The sequence below is a fragment of the Solanum pennellii genome, chromosome 9 (genome assembly GCF_001406875.1).
Source record: "Solanum pennellii chromosome 9, SPENNV200".
Taxonomy (NCBI): Eukaryota; Viridiplantae; Streptophyta; class Magnoliopsida; order Solanales; family Solanaceae; genus Solanum; species Solanum pennellii.
In genome coordinates, this window is record NC_028645.1 from 2,838,670 (window position 1) to 2,854,058 (window position 15,389).

Sequence of the window (15,389 nt, forward strand, 5' to 3'; positions counted from 1 at the left end):
AAATGTCACTATTAATGTATTTGCATTATATTGATTTAAACAGAATAGAGAAGAGCTGTTAAAGCTGCACAGGCTATCGCCCAAGCTGCTGAAGCTGAAGCTGCTCGATGCTGCAACAGCAATGAAGAAGAAGTCAAAGAAGTGGAATATGCCACCGAAGCCAAAACGCAACAAAATGATTTAAGAAATTGTTTGGTTAGGAATCCACGTAAATAAAAGTCAAGTCAGGTTAAGAACCTCAATTTGAAAATGCTACATTTTCTCATATCTAAACAAATTTAGACTTTGGTTTAGTAATATTGCTACATTTTCTAATAACTAGACACATTTTACGCTATGTTTTCTAGTAGTATTTTATTGAATATTCTGCTTTAACAGTCAATATTATTGTCAACAATATATAAAGTGAACAAAAACATAACTAATACAAGTAATGAATCAAGATATACAAAATAAAATTTGGTTTATAGAATAAATTTGACATAGCTTTGAATTGAGACTTAGTTTATTTATGTTTCAATAGAATTCAAACTCTGGAGATAGATCTATGTTAGACTTGATCAATCGCAATAAAAATTAAAGATTTGGGTATGTAGGAAAAAGTAAAATATATTTAATATGTTAAAGAAGAATACAACAACGACAGATCACACAAAATCATTATTTCAATCTTCCATAATATGATAAACATTCTTCGAAATAAGAACCATTCGTTTGCAAGAGTTATTATAAAATCAAAATTACAAAATTTACAAGAATTCTTTTTTCTAATTAGATATAGATCTACACATCAAAATTAAAAATAAAATCCTTTTTATCTACAACGAATTAACTATTCAAGATGAATATACGTTGAATTATAATACTTCTTTTCTGAACCTAACCTATAATACTTCGTGTGTTACATTATTTATTTTACAGTCCTTTTCTTTATATAAAATATTAACTTAAGCCCCTTATAAATAAATAAAGGATTTTATTAAATTGTACTATATATTTTTGGCGTTATACATTGGACATAACAAGTCCCTATATTCAAAAAAGCCTTGAAAAAAGAGAAGTTTAATTAAAGTAGTTGAATATAACGAGGTAGCTTTTTAAAAAAAAAAAATATTATAACAGAGAATCCAAGGAGTATCTTTGAAATAAGTAGGTAGGTATGTAGGTAGGGTTTATTTTATGGGCTTCAGATTTTTGAACACTAGGCCCAAAACTTTTCTTTTTCATTAAAAATCAAAAATAAATAAATATTCGTTTTTTATAATCTCTAAAAAAAAATTATGTAAAAATAAATCAAAAATTTCCTTTTGGATAAATCGTATGTCCTCTCGAAAGTCTACTTACATATCCGAATTTACAAAAAATATGAATTGAAAAAAAAAATTATAAAAAAAAAACTACATTACGCTATATTTCTTTTACTTTTTATTTATATCTTTATAAATAAAGGGTTTCATTTGTGCACAACTTAATCTTCATATTATTATTATTATTATTGTTATTTTATTAATTGGTTAAAACCGGAAATAATAAGCTATTTGATAATTAATTTTTTCTTTTTACTTTTACATGGAAAGAGATAATCGAAAATATTCAAATTTTAATGTCTAATTAAATTATAAAATATTAAATTTTAATGTCTAATTAAATTATGTATTTTAAAATTCTATTTATCTAATATTTTGTATTTAAAATTAATTCTCCGTTTACCGTAAAAGACACCTGGGATAAACCAAATATTATCTTTGATTGGGCCTTTTTTTAGAAAAGCCTAGAAAAGAGGCAACTTTAACTTTGATTGAAAAGTTGCTTTTCCAGAGAAAAAAAAATCCAAGAAGATAAAAAGTCCAAAACATTTCTCTTTTATTTAAATTTTATAACTACTAGTACATTACTCTATATTTTTGACAATCAAGTTAAAATTTACATAAATTATAATAATAAACAGCTCAATTTTAAAATATTGAAAATTTGGTTGAGTTTGAAAATTCATGTCCATAATAAATTGAGACGGGGTAAAATTTAAATGAACATTGTGGCAAGATCATATCACTAGTCAACGTACTGAGATAAAATTGAATACTATAGTCAAAGAAATAAGTTTTTACATATGTGTTGGAAATAATGTGATATATTTCTCATTACTGTGGTCATTTGATCTTCCATATGATGTTTTGTAGAACCAGCATTGAAGGTTCTAATGTATTCAAAACATCTACAAAACTCATCACAGCTGTAGCAACATTTCCACTTATATATACCACACACAAGAAACATAACCATGTCATTGTTCATTAAAACAAATGGAATGGCCAAAATTGAAGCCATCGGTATATCAATGCATACTTAAAAGAAACGAGACTTACTCTCCGCGTATCAACATTGTCAAATACAAAACAACCACTGGAGTTTGAAACCGAAAACACTCTGTAACTTACTAGTGTATTTACAACTCACTACGCAAATTTGGTCATCATAATCAACATCCCTGAATGAAACAAATGGTACAGTCACCTCCTTAAAGCACCATAATTCCTAGTTGCCTGCAAAGAACATTAGTTATGCACGCCATGTCCAAATTAGAAAACCAACCTTTGTAAGGTGAGGTAAAATGCACAACTTTTCGAAGGAAGAAAACAACAAGAGTTTATCAAATCTTAATTTACTTTGATCACCCATTAATTCTCCAATAACATAGTTTACAATTTATTTCTTCAAAAAATGAGCCACTAAAATCTGATTAGGAATTTCATTTGAAGTGATTGAACGTATTCAGGTAATCATGCATAATGATGAGATAGACTCAAGCCACAATATTAGATTGCAGAAGCATGTGCTTGACCGAGTTTCTCACAAGATAATTAAAAAGACATAAACTATAAAGAAGGCAGCATAATTATAAGCACACCACAGAAGAAGCAAAGAGCAAAATTCAACTTCAACGTGATAACATATTTCATGGAGAAGAAATAAGTTTCAAATTTTATTTGTCATATTATAAGCATTGCCTTTAAAGCATCTATATGATTCAATTTAAATATACTTTCTGATACATCACTTACCCGAGGTCGAGGTTTATTCTCTTTCTTTGTTATGTCATCATCATCATCATCGTCATCTTCATTAACATCCATGAGCATCCTTTGAAGTGAAGACGAGGAGCTATCTGGTTTTCTTCCCCTTTTAGCCGCTGTTGCTGAACCTCTACTCCTTCCCCTTGGAGCAGCCCTTTTGCGTCCTTTGGCCTGAACCGTCTTATCATCATCCTAGCAACAGAAGAAAGCACATAAAGGCGCGATTATGTAGCATACAGCAGGAGGAAGTGAGACAGAAAATTATGATATGTCTAAGAAAAACTTTCACCAACCAGCTTTTGCAATTTGCATGCACACATCCAAGAAAATTTCACAGGGGTAAATAGATTCAAACTGAAGTGGTGATGTTTTCTGTTACAGCACTGATCAATATTACATTCATCAATAGTAAAAAGCAACTGGAACTCCTAATTCCTAACTCAATGCAAAAGTGATCATCACATAATAGGCGGCTGAAGCACCACAGTTAAGGGTGCAAATGAAGACTAAGAGTGAGTCGGAGTCTCCACAGATCATCAGTAAATAGAACAGACATCTATTGCCTTCCTTCTTACTCGAATTTTAGGTTTCATTCACGTTTGGAATTTCTAACTTCAATTCTCAGGCTACGAAAGGAGAGGTAGAATTTAGTAGTCATCAACTCATGCTAAGGTTTTTTATTGCCATTTCTAACACTTCCAGTCTTTTGCTTTCCATTCGTAGGCAGTGTGCAGAATGCTGCCGTTGATTGTACAAAACGCAAATAATGCTCACATAAGACTGCAATTAATTTGTGTGCAAGCTAAATGCCTTTACTTGTTTCCAATTTTCTTTTTTCCCTTCCCTAACACATCGTTCTACCAGGAAGGGAAGTGCTTGGGCAAGAAATATACACAATAAGGAAGATAGGACATACTGATGCAGATCTGCAGCAACAAACTCTATGTAAAGGACTTCTATGACATGGAGTAACTGCAAACAATGGTTACATTACCTAAAATTATAGCAAATTCTAAATTAGATGCAAACTGTTTAGTAAATTATTGATGAAAGTTTAAGTTCATATAGTAATCATCATATATATTATAAGTGGGAAGGTTTAAAGTACAAAAGTTGAATTACCATTTTATCCCTACAATAAATCAACATAATATAAAACAATAAATAATAGATACCATCCTTTAAAAGTTAATTAATCATTTTAAAAGAAGATAAAAAAAGATTAACTTCTATTCGTCATTCCTTTTACCCCATTTAATTCTCTTCCAGATGTTAGTCAATTTATTTGATTAATTATATCAGTTTCACCAACTGATGTGCGTGACCATAAAACTTCTCTCCAATAAGTATATTGATTCTCTTAATGTCCTGTCATGTGCTAAATAATGTGACCCCTCAACTTCTTCGTTAACTATAAATGTAATTCATTAATTTGCAAGATATATAACAGTGAGAAGGCATAAAGCTCAAGCAATAATGTCCATTTATCCAGATTTGTTTTAACGGTATGTAAATAGTATGTATAACTTATAAATTTGTAGTTCATATTTTTTGCAGGTATATAGTAGTAATATTTTAGATTGTTATCCTTTCTTATTAGAGTCTTTCTAATAGTATTTCATTGCTTTAATAGGGAAAGCATGACAAAAAGATCATATATTATTACAATAACAATATTAATTATATTTAGATTGTGACAAAGGATTGTTGGAGTTACGTTAATACTTCCATTACATGCTAAGATGTAAATTCTATTTTGTGTTAATAAATTTTCTTATCTTATTTCTCTCAATAGTCTTTCCTAATGTAGTAGTATATTTACATTTACAAGTTACATGCTAAAAGTAAGGATGCATATGTATAATTTTTTTAAGACCTCACTTGTATAATTACATTGAAAAGGAATCCAAAAACCACCGAAAAAGAACTATATAAAGATTGGAAATGGTTTTCATTTTCCAAGGAAACTTTATGGTAGCAATTTCTTTTATTTTTTAAAATAATGTGACATGAATAACTACCAACAGGAAGTCTATCAAGTACAAATTTTATAAAATAGTTAAGAAACAAACGTGCAACGCACGTTCCTGAAACTAGTTGGAAAAAAACACCAAAATGTTAAAACACCAAAATGTTAAAACACCAAAACTGTTATAAGTAGTCACTATAATTGCATATTTGCACTGATCAAAGCAAAATCAGTGTTATATATTTGCTTATTTAAGAAAAGCAGCAGAGAATATAGATATAATGGAACTTTATAATACTTGATGCTTAATAGCAACAAGCCACATAGGAAACCTTTCGATGCAAAAGAAAGTAAGATACAAGCACAACCCAAAGCAAAAACCTCTGCATGTGAAAACTATAGTCAAATTGGAATATATGTAAAGAAGACAATAACAGGACAAATAAACGTTAAACTGGAGCATCACTTCTAGGAATCTAGGATAAACCTCTGTGACTGACGGAATCCCAGAGATGCATCAAGGGTTGTCTGCTTCAAGCTATTGGAAGCCCTTCCTCTGCCTCTACCCCTACCCCTTCCCCTTGCCAACTTCAGAAGCTTCACGAGAGGATCTAAAAGATTGAGATGACTCTTTCCTTCCTTTTCCAGCAGTAGACTTTGAGGCGGAGGGCATAGAGGCATCCTCATCATCACTGAATGAAACTGCAGATCCTACTCCAGTACTTTTGCCTCTAATATCCTGAGAACCAATACAATGTCCTTAAATTATTATGGATCAGATGCCCTTGGATTTTATGTGTTTGGACAAAATAAAAATGGAGATTGACCCTATAAGATCATCCTTAGCTTAAAAATACAAGGAATACCTCCAAAGACTGTCCACTAAAGGAGAAAGGTTGATCATCTTTATTTCTTTCAGTTCTTTGTTTGACACGTTCCTACACAAGCCATGTAATGACATTTCAGAACATTAGATACCAGTAATGATATTGTGCAATTTACAAGCCCAAGAGAAGCCCAAAAAGATAAGTACAATGAAGAACAATAGATATCAATATGTAAAATTATGCAAAATAGTGAATCGCGGGTCATAGAATGTTTGGAAGAACTTTTCCATCTGTCCAATTCCAAGCAAAAAGAATACAGCTCTTATCATCATCCCAAGACCGATGCATACCATCTTTGGCCAAATTTTAACTAGCAACACATGTACAGTTGAGATGACTGAACGTGACCAAGCATATGCAAATTTTTCTGACTCTGAACTGTGTAGTGAACAATCATGAATGGACCGTAAGGGCCAGACTTGAAGGCCATCTTTATATGTGTTGACCTGGACCGCACTATCTCCCTTTTAAGATAGTGAACGGGTGCCCAAACTATCTTTCCCCAATTGAAAAAAGGCTAACCACGCCTATGAGATTACACTGGTTATGTTGTTGTTGAGTTGAAAGTATATGTCCATGCAACCAAGGGTTTGTCCTAGTGCTCCATGAAGTGTGGGGGTACAAGCCTTGGAGATCAGGGTTCACATCCCAACAAAGACAAAAAAAAAAGACTAGGTGATTCTTCTTATATGGCCTTACGGAGAGTTACTCATATTTGTACTGGTGGAGATAGCAGGTATCGGGTGGAATAGTCGAGGTACACGCAACCTAGCTTAATCACCACCGTGAAAAGAAATATCTGTCCCCACCACTACAAAAGTAGTACATATGGTCTCACAGTGAGTGTTAAAAAATTCTAGTAGTACATATGGTCTCACAGTGAGAGTTAAAAAATTCTTACCTCTAAGCACTCTCCAACTTTTAAAATTATATCATCTTCTTCGAATTTCACAGGATCTGAATCACGAGCTATTTTGCTCTGCTAAGAAATGTTTCAAGCTTAGTATCACACATTTAAAGTAGCAATACATAGGAATACAAGAAAAATGGAAGTAGCAATATCCCTGATTATAGTGACTACCACATAACAAACTGACATACTTACTCGAGTTTCCTCAAGGTTGTATTGTACACAAGAATAAAAAGCCAATTTCTCATCCTTGTTAACAAAATTGTGCAGGGCAACGTCCAGATCGCTGACTGGAAGTACCTCCATTTTCTGCAGCATAAAGTCATTATTAGATAGCTCCAAAGTATTGACAACTAATGAGGACCTTGATGTGCTGTTCTCAGCATCAAGATGCTATGATGTGGTGGAATAGAACCCCGGGGATTGGGGGGCTTGATTTTCCAAAGAAAACTTTTGTGAACTCGAAAAATAAGAACAATATATGCTTCTGTTTTGGACATAAAATAATGAAAACCCGTGATTAAGGAAATTGAAATGAGAAGTTTTCAAACTTGACTTGATACCCACCAAATTGCTCTCAGCAACTAAAGCTTCAATGTTTTGCTGATTCAATTCTTCAGGGCGAAGCCGCTCAGAATCATCAAATTTAGCTACAAGAAATAAAGAAATGTTCATAGAAGTGGGGTGATGAAAAATACTGTAGTTTACGATATTATTAAACACAAAAGAATCAAAAATTTGAAACTTGGACAAGGAGAATCAAGGTATCCAAATGATGGATGAATTATCTTTTAGCATACAAGTACCATGTGTTGAATGCCTTGAATTGGACCCGTTACAAACAGAAAGGACGGGGGTCTCGCTGCCCGGTCAGCGAGTCGGGGGGTCCAGGGGGGCGACGCGCCCCCTGGCCTGGGGGTCCGGGGGGGCGGAGACGCCCCCGGCCCGACGGTATACAATGTTGTTGTATTGGGCCCTTAATTATCTGTCAATTCTGTATGTTGGGCCCAAGACTGTTAGGGCATAGCTTAGCACTATATATAGACGCTATGGCAAACCCTATTCTGTAATTCTGTTCTTGCCTCTCCTTAATAAAACTGTTCTCCCTCTTCCCGTGGACGTAGCCAATTTATTGGTGAACCACGTAAATCTGTTGTCTTGTTTTTAGCGTTTATATTTTCTCGTATTATCTCGAATTCCGCATAACACCATGTAACTGCATTACAGATGGTCTAAAAATTTAGAAAGCCCGAATTGGTAAAAAGTATTTTGAGCAACTATAAGATACTCTTTACTAGTCTCGTAGATGAATTGTAAAACTCCTATGGACAAAATAAATGTTTCTTTCAACTTGAATAAGCACTGATACAAAACTTGGAAGTGTAATGTTCCTGTTCAACTTGGAATGAACACTGAACAAAAGGTGAAATATCTATTGTTTAATATTAAGCAAGGGGGAACATTCAAGCCGCAAGATACTATTTGTTCCCTAAAAGTCTAGGGCAGGAAATTGAATGCAGAGACATATGACGGCCCATATAATGTTTTTGATTGTATGTGAAGAATTTCAACATCCAACTCAAAACCTTAATGTAATTGATGGAGTAAACCAAAACCTTTGAGATTTCAACCCCATTTGATGCCTTTACAAACCAACACAAGTGGGACATTCTATGTTTCAACAGTACATAGATGACATAACTATCCTTCTTGACAAACTGGAGATTTATCCTATGAGTTATGACAGTCTAAGATGGATAACTTGAGATCCAGTTTCAGTAGCTAATGTTAATAAAGTATCGAGCCCAGGATGTGCAGAGTCTCCATGACATAAATGAATAAGATTTGTTCAAATTATGGACAACGAATAGACTGCACCAACAAAATAATCATATGGTCACTTAGCCAGAACTAAGCTATTAAATTGTGAAACACAAAATACAGTCATCAATGGAAAGCCATGGAAAAGCGGAGATTGGTGGCTGAAACTTGCATAGTGAACAAATGTAAATAGATTCTTCACTCCCAAGATATTTTTAAATTACCTTCCTTGCCAAACTTATTTGAAGATTTTGAGAATATGAGAATATCCTGTGGATTGGCAACCTATAAATTTGAAAACGTCATGAAAAAAGTCTTGCATGCATCTCTATAGAGGGACGCCAGGATTTGTAAATAGCGATTAGAATCGTGATCTAGGAGTAAGTGTAAGAAAGTACCTTCCCCACATATTTTTGTCCAAACCTTTGAGGATTTATAGTCATAAACCCAGAGTAGTCTACCTGTCAGCTTAGTCATCCACAAAGGAACATGAATTTAGCACTAAAATTTAAAAAAGGGAGAAGGGCAACGAATAAAAAGTGAAACACATCACATAAGAAACCCACCTTTACTCGAACTAAAGGGAGCTTTACAACAGATCCATTATTAGCCTTTTGACTAGATCTTTCTATCAACTTTTTGACCTATCACAATCAGGAGTGGTTAAAATGCAATCACGCTCATAAACTTCTCAATTAAAAGAACAGAAGATATCAAGCGTACAAAAGGTTTATCATATCCTGAACAAATAAAAAGGATGAAAAAAGGAGGACAATACATACTACTTTATCCAAATGTTCAAGAATCGAACTGTGATCATTAGGATCAATATCAGGTTCATCCTTCAGCACAACCTGAACCATGCACCATAACAAAAAAGAAATTTGAATAAATCCTGCGTAGGAATGTAGTTAAAAAAGGAAGCTACCTCAGTATAGAGGAACCATTGGATAAAAGAAGCTACCTCAGTATATTCAAAAGGACGCACTGAGTTCAGAGGTATCTTTGTTGGACGATATTGATTTCCCTAAGTAAAGTAGAAACTATTACTCAAATATAAAAGCATGAATAGCACAGGAAAAAAGAGTTAAAGATGGAATTCATGAAGTACAACCTTAATTTCTAATAGAAGTACATGTTTTTGTTTTGATTCACCCTCAATCAGTGATGTCGCAACAGATGAACCTGGCTGAGTAATGTGAAACCCCATACCTGGAACCTCCTGTGATAAGGGAAGCTTCAACTGAAACCTACTTCACAATAAGGGGTAACTGAAAGAGCGAGTACGGAAATCAAGAAGCTTCAGAATTACTAGCACCTGAGGATCCACTAAGCATTCATGTTCGTGACCCCACACAATAAAATCCAGAAACCGAGGCAGGAAATGCTCATTTATTGCATTTTTTGGATTTGCCTTTACTCTGGAGAATGTGGCGAGAAAACAGAAAAACATTATTGCTCGAACAAAATTGTCAATCGTTCTACTTAATCTTAGCACAGATCTTAAATAGGTTAAGTGAAGAGATCTTCAACTATAATCATCAGTATCTGAAGTCTAAACCAACCTATTTTGGTGAAGTACCAAAATGTTGAACCAGTCTGACACTTGACACCCTTCCTGAGCCTCAGGTCGCATCCATTGCACAGCATGTGGTGTCTTCAAGTACCAAAAGAAACACAATTAAAATCTGTCTTGTCAAGCAGCCAGACAGATCTGAAAAAGAACGAGAATTAATACTTGAAACATTCTGTTCAACCGTTCATCTCTGATATTCCCAAGACCATAAAGAGCAACTGATGTTAAACCCTGCAAAACATGTAGTGAGGTATAAATCCATGCTTCAAACTCAGAAACCTCTTACTGAAGACATCCACAAGCAGACCTTCCGGATAAGAATAGGGTGCAGAGCGATCTGTCCAACACCAGAACCACCGAGATCCATTTTACCAAAATAGTTGACAAGATTGCATGCCGAAAGGATGTCAACTGCAGATAGGTTGTCCTGTAACATAGGTGGACAATAGTAACTCCAGATCAGCACGTAACAAAGAAAATGGTTAATTGGTATTCAACTTCTCCGATTAAGTTTCCTGGATGGTTGATCCATAAGAATAATTTCTAAATGCTAGTCCAGAAATAACATTGGTGTCCACCTAAAAATTAGCTTTATCTGGAAACAACAAAGTAAGAGTTGTTTGAGTTCATTAGAACAAAGACGCAGACAAGTTTGATCTTGAAATAATCAATAGTAAACTTTCCCTGCAAAATCGGATATCCATCTTCCCCTTTTAGTCCATTCCAAAACAATGTTAAACTTCCTATGCAAGGATCTTCAGTGAATATTCTATTAGACAAAGTCATGCAGGCTCACTTTGACACTTCCTTGCACTTACCATCACTTCTCCATATCCAATTAAAGTTTTTCTTTTAAGCCTTACCAATTTTTTAATTTTTTTTTAAATGGTAACAAGACCTAATGACATTCAATTATGAACAAGAAAAAGGGTAAAACATGGCCAGTCAGGATTTATAAAGCAATCCGAAACGTGTTTGGAATTGAGGCATACTTAATGTTCTCGCATAATCACTATGTGAGGCGGCGTTATAGCAAGCATCCAAACCACAGCCTAGGGGGCAAAACTCAAATTTGTCTGAGAGAAAACTTGTTAAATCTAAAGCACCGATATGAAAATTAGAGATTGAAAAGAATAAAGTTCACCATTCACAATGATGAATTATTACGCATAAGCAACTTGTGAGTATCAGGGACCCCAGTTATTTCCATTTTAACATTTCAACAAATTCATTTTCTGCAACAGGGGTAGCAGAAGCCCAATATTGTCCACCTTAAATGCATGAACAGCAAGCATTCTTGGACGAAAAAAACAAATTATTTTTCTGTAGTTATTGTTTCTTGTTGTTTTGTGTACATTCCCATTAGTATTTTAACAAAATTAGCATCTAGATTTTCATCTATACATCAATTCCCCGCAAAGGAGGATGTATAACTACAAGCCATCTTCGGAGTAAAGTTGATTTGCTATCTCATAATTAATTTTGAAGAAGATCACATTGCACACCAAAAGGCAAAGGTATAATCACAAATAGTCCATCTTGCTGTTCCATGAAAAGAAAAAGTAAATAATTTTCATGGGTTCATACCACACCAGCTGGATCATCGTGATTGCCATGAATGCTGAAAACAGGCAACCCCACATTAAAGTGAGGATCTTCATAATTTACATGACCAAATCTGAATAAGACCCACAAAAGATTAAAAAGAGAAGAAGAGAAATATTATGCTAACAAAGAAGTAAATTTAAAGTAACGTAAAGGGGAGTATTAAATGTAATCACAACTTCAGATAACTTTGCAGGAAAATCTTCAAATAGAGCATAGATAAAGGGGGAGCAAGGAAAAAGGAAGAAAACGAAGAAGAATTTCAAATAAACTGCTTTACAGGAAAATCCCCAGATAGAACATAGAAAAAGAGGAGCAAGTCGAGCATAAGATTATTGTTTCAAAAGCTTCAATTACTTTTCCACAAAGCATATAAGTAGTTTTCATACTTATCAATGAAAATAACAAAAAGAAATGAAGAAAAAGAGGTAAAGCATGACAAATTGACAATACAGAAAGAAAAGCGATAACAAGCTAGCAGAGTTCAGATTAATGGTTTTTACAGGTTAGCAAAGTTCACTGTCTGGTCACTAACAACTTGGAATTGCACCGGTTGATCATTGAGACAATAGCGGCGAAGAATCTCAATGGCTTTCACCAGAGTTGCCCTGGATGGCTTATTCTCATGAAACAGATCACCACCGAGAAGCACAAAGTCCACCTGGAGCCAAAGTAAAATCAATATAAGTGATACGAATACATGTGTACGTAATAACTGACAGATGAAATTTGAATACAGAGATAAACTATTTTACAATGTAGACACTACCACTAATCTATGTACAATATAACATATTCTACAGGCAATACGCAGGTTATTTTTTAGAAAATCCAAAAATTCATGTCTTTAGTTGTCTAAACTTAAGGCAAGCATTCTCCAACTAGGAAAGACAATACACCAGAACATGCAATGGTTTCAGGTCTTTCAAGGACAAGTCTTTTTCTCCTACTTCCTCCAACAACCATCGCTTGCCTCATACTGCTCCTGGAAACTATTCTCAGCGATAGATCACAGTCGCTTGTTTCCCACAACTGTCACTTAACCACAGCCAATTTTAGCCACCATCCAACGCCTCAACCTCTAAAAACAATCACTTATTACAGCATGCCCCCATCTTATCTCCACCACTTAGCATTGCAATCAGAAACAACTAACACAATCTCATCTGCCCTTGAAAAAGCCCAAATTGGGCTTCACTCGTGCCACCAAAATACTTTGAATATCACAAGGGGAACAATACAATGAAAAAACGGAATTGAAAAGCATTAGTGATTCTACATTTCCCTTTATCGGTTTGATCGATAAGTTTCATTTCTCGAGTATGGCAGATCACTGGCAATGGAGGCGTGTAGTCAGACAGAAGAAATGGTGGAGATCGGTTCCTGCTAGTATATGGTGGACAATTTGGAGAGAAAGAAATTTAAGAATTTTTTGAGGAAGAAGTAGCTCTTTACAGAATTTTAAGATGAAGTGCTCTCTTCTTTTTCTCTTGTGTAAAGAACGTTTTGTGGAGGAGGCAGTATCCTTAGTAGATCTGATAGGCGCTCTGTAACTGTTAGGATTTCATAGTTGGATCTGCTGTCCTTTCTCTCTGACTCTGTATTTATGATTTTGGCACTATCCTAGAGCCTTTTTTCTTTAATACTTGAGTTACCATTCTAAAAAAAAAAATCTCGAGTATAGAAATTGGGAAGATGAAGAGACAAAATCATGAAAGCACCTGCCGTTCAAAGTTATCCTACTGGTCTGACTTGCATGATTTCATGTTTCTATGGAACAGCAACTCATGGGAAGAAACAAATCCTCTCAAGTGTGCACTAGATTCCAACAAAATCTTATACTTAATTTCGCCCATTTTTGGTATACAGACCATAGATGATTGTCACAAAGTATTAAAACAATTGACAGGGGAGTGGATAAAAGCAATTTGCCAAACCAAATGGAGAAGAGAAATCATTTTTGCCTGTTTTTTCTCCGCGATTGAACATATCTCTTCAAATGCCTGAAAAGAATCATGCCTACGTACTTCATCCTTCTCCATATAGCCCAAGTGACAGTCCGTAGCGACTAGGATCCTAATGGTGTTGCTCCCCTCATCCCTGGAGAAATTTTCCATTTTGTTTCAAATTCATATTAAATCTAGTAAAAGAAACTCAAGTAAATTTCTGCAAATTCAAAGGAAAACAAAATCGAAAGATTTCATAAACACATAAACCAGGCTTTTGGTAGAACAAACTGATCAATTACACTTGAAATAACTTTTAGAACATGCTTAATTTCATATATTCCAATATGAACATATAAAATTTCTACACACTACTTAACACGCATTATATTATTTTCCCTTCCAATTTTTCCTATAAAATTCACATTGCATATACTAAAAATCTCAAGTAAATTTCTATAAGTCAAAGGGAAACAAAATCTAAAATATCTCATAAATTCAGAAACCTGTATAACAAACTGATCGATTCAACTTGAAATTACTTTTCGGAAAAGCTTAATTTCATATGTTCCAATTTGTGAACATGCTAAAAACTTCTATAGACTACTTAACGCGCATTATATTATTTTCCCTTACAATTTTTTCCAGTAAACTCGCATTGCATATACTAAAATTACTCAAGTAAATTTCTACAAATTCAAAGGCAAGCAAAATCTAAAATATTTCATAAAGTCAGAAACCAGTCATTTCTAGAACAAACTACTCAATCTAACTTGAAATTACTTTTATAAAATGCTTCATTTCATATATTGCAATTCGTGAACGTGCTTAAAATGTTACTACCTTTGTCCCAATTTGTACGGTACAGTTCAGATTTCGAGATTCAAAATGTGCACATAAATTGGAATGGAGGAAGTATTAACCACTTAAACTTGTTAGAATCTCAAAATCTGAAATATGCCACATAAATTGGAACAGAGGAAGTATTAACTACTTAAACTTGTTTAATCCCACAATTCAGACATAAATTGGAACGCAAAGAGTATCAATTACTTAACATGCATTACATGATTTTTGTGCGTGCGTTTTTTACCTTGAAGTATCGTCCATTTGATTGAAGATGAACTCTTAACCTGCAGAAACAACAGGAGAACAAAAAACTAAAAATCAATTGAACGCTACAGAAAAAACCCTAGTTTTAAAAGGAAATGCGCAAAAAAGTAATAGAAATCTTACTTTGATGTCTTCAAAAACAGGAATTGAGGAGTTGAGATTTGAGAAAGAGATGCAGAAGACAAGTTCTGAGCTGTTTTAGCTATGGCTGCGACTCTTGTGAGACTGACTCACCGGTTGGAATGGGGAAGGAGCCTGGCGGGGAATTTAAAAGAATATTTGCCCAAAATAAATAGAGAAAAATATATAGTTTTTAGTTTATTAAAAAAGGATAATGCACGAGTACCCTCAATCTATGTTTGAAATCTTAAAGATACACTTATATTATACTAAAGTCCTATTATCTCCCTGAACTTATTTTAGTAATAATTTCTTATCCATTTTCAGCCTATGTGGCACTATCTTGTGGATCCAACGATGATTGACTC

General features: G+C 34.1%; 1 protein-coding gene across 1 annotated transcript; it reads right to left on the reverse strand.

The window, feature by feature from the left end:
• Positions 1–2,234: 2,234 nt before the first annotated feature.
• Positions 2,235–15,169, reverse strand: LOC107029323 (double-strand break repair protein MRE11). Its single transcript, XM_015230714.2, is given in 24 exon segments — positions 2,235–2,543; positions 3,063–3,266; positions 3,991–4,000; positions 5,531–5,628; positions 5,630–5,782; positions 5,910–5,981; positions 6,832–6,909; positions 7,036–7,149; positions 7,408–7,490; positions 8,886–8,946; positions 9,060–9,122; positions 9,228–9,305; positions 9,444–9,515; positions 9,626–9,688; positions 9,776–9,883; positions 9,980–10,082; positions 10,227–10,318; positions 10,400–10,468; positions 10,545–10,664; positions 11,825–11,915; positions 12,346–12,503; positions 13,807–13,942; positions 14,882–14,921; positions 15,025–15,169. Coding segments are annotated over 23 exon segments (2,076 nt in total). The 5' UTR covers positions 14,899–14,921; positions 15,025–15,169; the 3' UTR covers positions 2,235–2,510.
• Positions 15,170–15,389: the final 220 nt, after the last annotated feature.